At 36.0% G+C, this 6,314-nt stretch overlaps 1 protein-coding gene across 4 annotated transcripts in view; it reads left to right on the top strand.

Moving 5' to 3' along the window:
- Positions 1-6,114, top strand: part of RB1CC1 (RB1 inducible coiled-coil 1) — a 145,212-nt gene extending 139,098 nt beyond the window's left edge. For all 4 annotated transcript variants that reach the window (XM_019548020.1, XM_019548012.1, XM_019548030.1 and 1 more), the window contains 2 exons: positions 4,404-4,474; positions 5,108-6,114. In XM_019548020.1, the coding sequence (XP_019403565.1) occupies positions 4,404-4,474; positions 5,108-5,185 (149 nt within the window). In that variant the 3' untranslated portion in view covers positions 5,186-6,114. The remainder of the gene's footprint in view (positions 1-4,403; positions 4,475-5,107) is intronic.
- The last annotated feature ends 200 nt before the right edge of the window (positions 6,115-6,314 follow it).

Below are 6,314 nucleotides of genomic sequence, written 5' to 3'. Positions count from 1 at the left end.
TATATATATATATATATATGTATCATTGAAGACGGCCTTCTTACTATCACTTAGGCAAGAACAAATGAGATGCAGATGTTGATGACTGATTTCCTTCATATTTAGTCTTCTACCCTTAACAGGTACATCTAAAGATTTGTTTCTGTCTAAGACTTTCACTGGATCACATATCAAACAACAGATCCAACCTGCCAGTCTTCTGTCTCTAGTGCCCTACTTCTCTATAGTCAAGATATCATTGCGCACACTTGACATGCAAAGAGTCTTGTTCGGACACAGTCTTTCAACAGGTCTTCCCAGATGTTGCCTTCTGAGGCAAGAGATCCAAAGGCACAAACACTTCATCTCAGAGGATGGATATCAGACTGTGGCAAAATATGTCACTAAAATGATCCTGGCTTTGTAGTATCCTAGTAAATGAAGGCCATTAGGAAGAGCAGCTAAGAAGAAAGAACAAAATTGAACAAAGGTCAGAAAGAGTTAAAAACAGGAGGGAGAGAGAGAAGGACAATGAGTAGATAAAACAAAAGGAAAGCAGGGTAAGAGCTGTAAATAGAAATATGTTGCAGGACCTTGTACAGTGCAGGAGGGCTGTCGGTCCTCAGTGCTTCAAGAAATCTATCAACGTGTAGAACCTCTGGCCTAGAGCATCGGATGGATTTTATCAGTCAATATAGGGAAAAACAAATGTCAATGTTTGCATGAGTATCCTTTTACTTTCCCAAATAAACCCATTAATTTTGGAATTTCTTATGGCTTTCAAGTGAGAAATATTTTAAGGGTATGAAAAGCATCCTGTGAAGGACTTTATCTTCAGGCTTTATTAAAAGTGCTTATTTAGGGGAAATTGTTCTGTTCTTGTTTTCTATTGGAGTCTAGGAAGTGATTAGCAATAAAACAGTGTGATTTAAAAGTTGGAAATAAACAAAATAGAACCATTTGGTTGGGGTTTAGTTTTAGAGTAGTAATCATTAATTTAAAAACTGCTTTATATGTTTCAAAGCTTGATCATAAGCTTAAAAATACACCTCTCAAGGAAAATAAATGCCTCATTTTATTTGAGAGTGCTATTGGCTCCAGAGGCTGCATTTGCTAAGGATGTATTTGCATGCTTTATAGCAGTCTCTTAAAATCACTGCCATGTTTCCTGCAAATATTTTGACACCAATTAGTGAAGTCAGCTCCTTCTTTATTTTACCTATCTATACCATTGCCCCTATTTTACCTCCAGAATGATTTAGGTTTCACCCTCTTTAATATATTACCACTTGGCTATCAGATTTTCTTTTGCAGTAAGTTTCCAGCATGCTTCTATGCAATTGTCCTTTGACAGAAAAGCATGCCCATGTATTGCTTACAGTAGTAGTAATTCCCCATATAACTAGCTATGATGTTGACTATTCTATGTTAAATCATGATTTGATCTGCCTTTGCTTGTCTTAAGACCTAGGCCAACTCAGAAATTGGTTGAAGCAGTGATTCTCACCCTAGGGTGCCATAGGGTGCCTTAAGACCTTTACAGGGGATGCTATGCTAGAACTGGTAGGCGTGTAAATATATCATTCACTGGAATAAAACCAACACTTTTCATATAATAATCCAAAGCATTAAAAAAATCTGATCTGTTATAGTCTAAGTTCTTTGCCACAAAAGAAATTGCTGTAATATTTTTTTTTTACCATGGGGAAAAAAAAGTGAAAACTAAGTGCAGGTGTCTTGAACCTAACAAGGGTCGTCTTGAGCCTAAAATGTTTGAGAACCACTGGATGACAGCTGTTCTATCTTGTACATTATAATTGCAAATCTTGTGGATGTAGTTTGAAGTAAATACTAGGGAAACCTAGAACTCTTACATTAATTTTGCCTTTAATCATAACATCAGCCCCCATTTTTCCCACTGGAAAAGATAAGTTTCTTCATTTTAAATATTCCTCTGTCCTGTGAACCTGAATTTAAATGGAGTCTTTTATTGCAGTAAACAGGGTGAAATGAATTAATACAAACAGTATAAATGCTGAAAAGCAATTTTTGGTTTTTGACTTCCAGTTGTATTGATATTGGATGTTAAAAATAAAATACACTATTTACTTAAATCCAAGACAACAGGTTTTTAACCTATTCAGCATTAGGTTGGGGGCCCATCGTCTTAGATTCAAGTACAAGGTGTGTGGGGCAGCAGGAAGTACAGACACCAGGTTGGGAGGAAGAGGTACAGGCACCACAGGGGTGGGGAGGCCAGTACTGGAGTGTGCTGGCACCAGAAGAGGTCATAGGCAGGGGTGGGGACAAGTGTATGGAGGGATGGTACTGAAGACCTGGGGTGGGGGATCCTGGTTTTCTCTGACTTAAAAAAAAAAATAATAAATTAAAAAATCCCCAATTTTCAGATTTAAAAAACTAACCCAAAATTGATTAAAATGAAACACCACTAATATGTAAATATATATATTAGTGACATTTCATTTGGTCATGGAAAAATGTGGATTTTGGGTTACTTTTTTGATTATGAAAATTGGTGCTTGGTTGGTTGGTTTGTTGTTCGAGAAAACAAGGATCCCTGCTGATCAGGAGAAGTTAAATTACTTTCCCAAAGCTACTTAAACTTGTTACAAAAAATAGTTAAAACTCAGTGGTTCCTGACTTGTAGTCTTATTCCCCAATGAATAAATTCACTTTCTTAGACTCCTAGCAGGCTTTAGTCAAGCAGCAATTAACTAGTTAATTGCACCAGAAATAGTAACTGCCACATTTTCAAGGAAGTCATGGTGCTATAAAAAGGGAAACTGCTACAAAAATATTTCATAAAAAATATGTAATACTTTGTGGCTGATTTCCATCACAGCTTAAATTGAACCTAATTGTGGTCCTGGGGCTGGAACAAACAATCAGCTGATTTTCAGTGTTTGCCCCAGGACCACACAGCAGTCTTGAAGCAGCTCCATGTGGTTCTGGGGCTCAGACTGACAATGAGTGGACTGCCAGTCCCAGGCACAGGCTGCTGGTACCCAGCTTTCAGCAAGCAGGGGGATCCCAGGTCCCCCTTGTGCTGGTAAGTAGTAATGGCACTCTTAGAATCTGATCCCTGATCCCATTATTGCATATTCTGCCATGCAATTGTTAGGATTGGGAATTGGATCCCATCTTGCCAGTAAATGAACCTGTGCTAGGTGCTTTAGAAAGAACCAGTTAAAAAATCACAGGTTTTGCATATATAAATACATATACGTAAAATACATAAATGTACATTATGTGAAGTATAACTACATCTCTTATATTGAGGCGTTACTTCAAACTGTGAATAACTTACTGTTTTACCTACTCTTAAAACTTTGCACAACTTTTGTAATTGAAAAACAACATGAGCTTAGTTTCTTTAGTTATTGTATATACAGAGGTATGTTGAAGTATTTCCACAATTGTATTACTAACTTATCCCTGTAGATAGTGTTTTACACTTTCTAATTTTTTTTGTTTCTACTTTAACCATCTTATCAATTTGTAATTCCAGTTAAAATTATAAGGCTGCTTGCAAAGATTACCCCTCACCTCCCCCCCTCCCCCCCCCCCAAAAATAAACCCAACAGTGCTTTAAACTCCATGTACCCCTGCACTGAGCCCAGCTCATGCCCAGAAGAGACATTGTGCTGATTGGAACCAGCTCACCCAACATCTGTATAGATCAGGTGCTTTAGTGAGGCTTTACTAGGACTTTCAACTAATAGCTGATTGAATCAGCTTGAGATAAATAAAAGCGCCAAAAAGCCCCACTGAAGCACCCAATCCATACAGATGCTGCAGAGCCGGGTTGAAGTAACGCATTACTGCTTCTGGTAAAGTGCAGGGTTTTTTGCTTTTTTGGGGTGTTTTTTGTTTTTTAAACGTATGCAAACAGCCTAAATTAATAGTGTTTATGAAACTGAAGTACTGCAACAAAGCAGATCATAGCCAAAATTTGCAAATGTGCATATACTTGGGCAGTGGGAAAATACCCAATACATTTGGAAGCTACCTGTTTTCACAGCACTTGCATTTAAAAACCTTGTCCCATCTCTCAATGCAGGGAGCTGGGTAGGAAATGTTTTGTTTTTCCCACTTTGTGAAAAATTTTAAAAAATTTTTCCAACCCAAATTGGAAGGAAAAACAGCTATTTGGATGTCATTAGAAAAAAGGCTGTTTCAGTAATTTTCAAAGCTTATTATTCTGGTATGGGTTGTTTTATTTTATTTCTAAATAATTTCAGATTGTGAAATTGGAAGTTTTTGCTTTGAAAGTTATGTCCTGTTTTGGCAATTTTGATTTTCTCTCCGCCCTCCTTCTGTGCCCACCCCTCCTCCCCCCCCCGCCAAGGAAAAACAAAAAATTGTTAGTTCTCCATGCATTGTTTAATTTCTTTTCTTTTTAGCTTCAGGTGCATCTAGAAGACCTTGGGTGCTAGGAAAGGTAATGGAAAAGGAGTATTGTCAGGCAAAAAAGGTAAGGAGCTATTAAACATATGAACTAATAATTTCAACAGAGAAATAGAGCCAAATTTTGCCCCACATACAGTCATGCACATGTACCTTCTTGAAATAAATATGTATTATGCACAAGTGTGGCAGAAAGTATCCCATAGCTCTTGTAATTGATTGGGAACTTGGAGATGGGTAGATTCCCAGAGCATCCGTAAATGTATGAATTAGAAGTTTTATGAATGTGTTTAAAATAGGAATTTAGGGAAGTAGTTAGACTTACATAATTTTGCCAACACAGGTAGTACATGTATGAGTTATTTTGAAAAGGATGCATGAATGTGTTGGAAACTATTACTCATTTCTAAATAGCTTTGATTTCTGAGCAATTGCTGCTTTACAGAGCCTAAGAGAGCTAATTCCTGTAAAGAGCGCCCCCTGTTATGTAATGCATACCCTTATTAATTGTGATCAATAAATGGTATCAGTTGCCATTTTGAATAATTAGTATTGCCAAACCAGTTTTCAGATATCAGTTGAAAAAAGGTATAAGAGGATGAAAATCAGGTCATGCTCTGAAAAATGTTAGTGAAAGCAGAACATAAATTTTAAAATGCTTTTAGATGTAATTTGTATCAATTCTTGCTGGTTCTTTCAGGCACAAAACAGATTTAAAGTTCCTTTGGGTACAAAATTCTACAGAGTGAAAGCAGTGCCGTGGAACAAGAAAGTATAACCCAGTGGAAACTCAGTTCTTTGTTTCATTCTCTTCAGACGTGTCCTTCAGTGCTCATTCATCACTACAAATACCATGCCATTTTTTTATACTGAGGTCATGTGACAATAAACTTCACTGATATACTACTTTTACTTTTTAACGGGTTACATTTTAGAAACAAGAATTTCATCAAAATACCTGGCCCTAACTGTTCCAATTTTTTCACCCAGATAACTTTAGTACTGTGGACCAAATGAGTTCATTTTCTCAAAGGGCAACCCTGTACATCATGGCTTATTATTAGCCATGTTAATTGCCTGTTAAATATACATTAGCTCGTATTTAGATGTTCAATGTTAGTTACCATTATTACCAGCATATGTCCCTTTGTGAAATCATTATCAAAGTACTTGCACTCTTTAACAGATTCTTTATAATATGTATAAATTCAACTATTTAAGAGGAGTGTTCATTGCATGCAGATAATCATATAATTTTTCTTCAACATGAGTTTGCCTCTGTAGATGCATAAAGATAACTACTGCAAGTTGTTTCATTACCTTAAAATCCTCTTTAATGTTAGGGAAAAAAAAAAAAAGGAAAAAAAAAAAAGAAGAAAAACTTGTAATTTGATGGGCTGATACAGAAATCAGTCAAGGTAAATCTGCAATCTTCAAAAGCACTTTCGATGGATTGATCACACAGATTCTGAAGGGAAGAACCCTTGTGCTGTTAGATTTGAATGGAAGCACTTGAAACTTCCCAACAAAACAGAAGTCTTGTATTAATCTATTTAGAAAAATCATATTGATGAAATTGTATTTCATGGTTGAGTTTCAGGAAAAAACTCCATTGTACATTAACCATACAAGAGTCATTTAAGTAACAAATTATTGTAATTGTAAAAGACATGTAGAATTTTAAAACAATAAAGATTTGAACCTGTATATGTTTGAATAGTTTTGTGCACCTTCTAAACGTTTGTTTTGTATAAGTTAGAAAAGCAATGATCCGTCCGTTCTTAGTCTGCCATAGATTACTCTTATAAATTTACATTGGTTAGAAATGACATTGTCGTCCCCAAACATTGTGTATTTTTCAGTATATAGACAGGCTTCTCCTGTAACAAGAAATAAAACTGAAATAA

This window comes from Crocodylus porosus, unplaced genomic scaffold (assembly GCF_001723895.1).
Source record: "Crocodylus porosus isolate Cpor-Errol unplaced genomic scaffold, CroPor_comp1, whole genome shotgun sequence".
NCBI lineage: Eukaryota > Metazoa > Chordata > Crocodylia > Crocodylidae > Crocodylus > Crocodylus porosus.
Note: the sequence above shows the minus strand (reverse complement) of the source record. Positions and strands in the feature narration are given on the sequence as shown.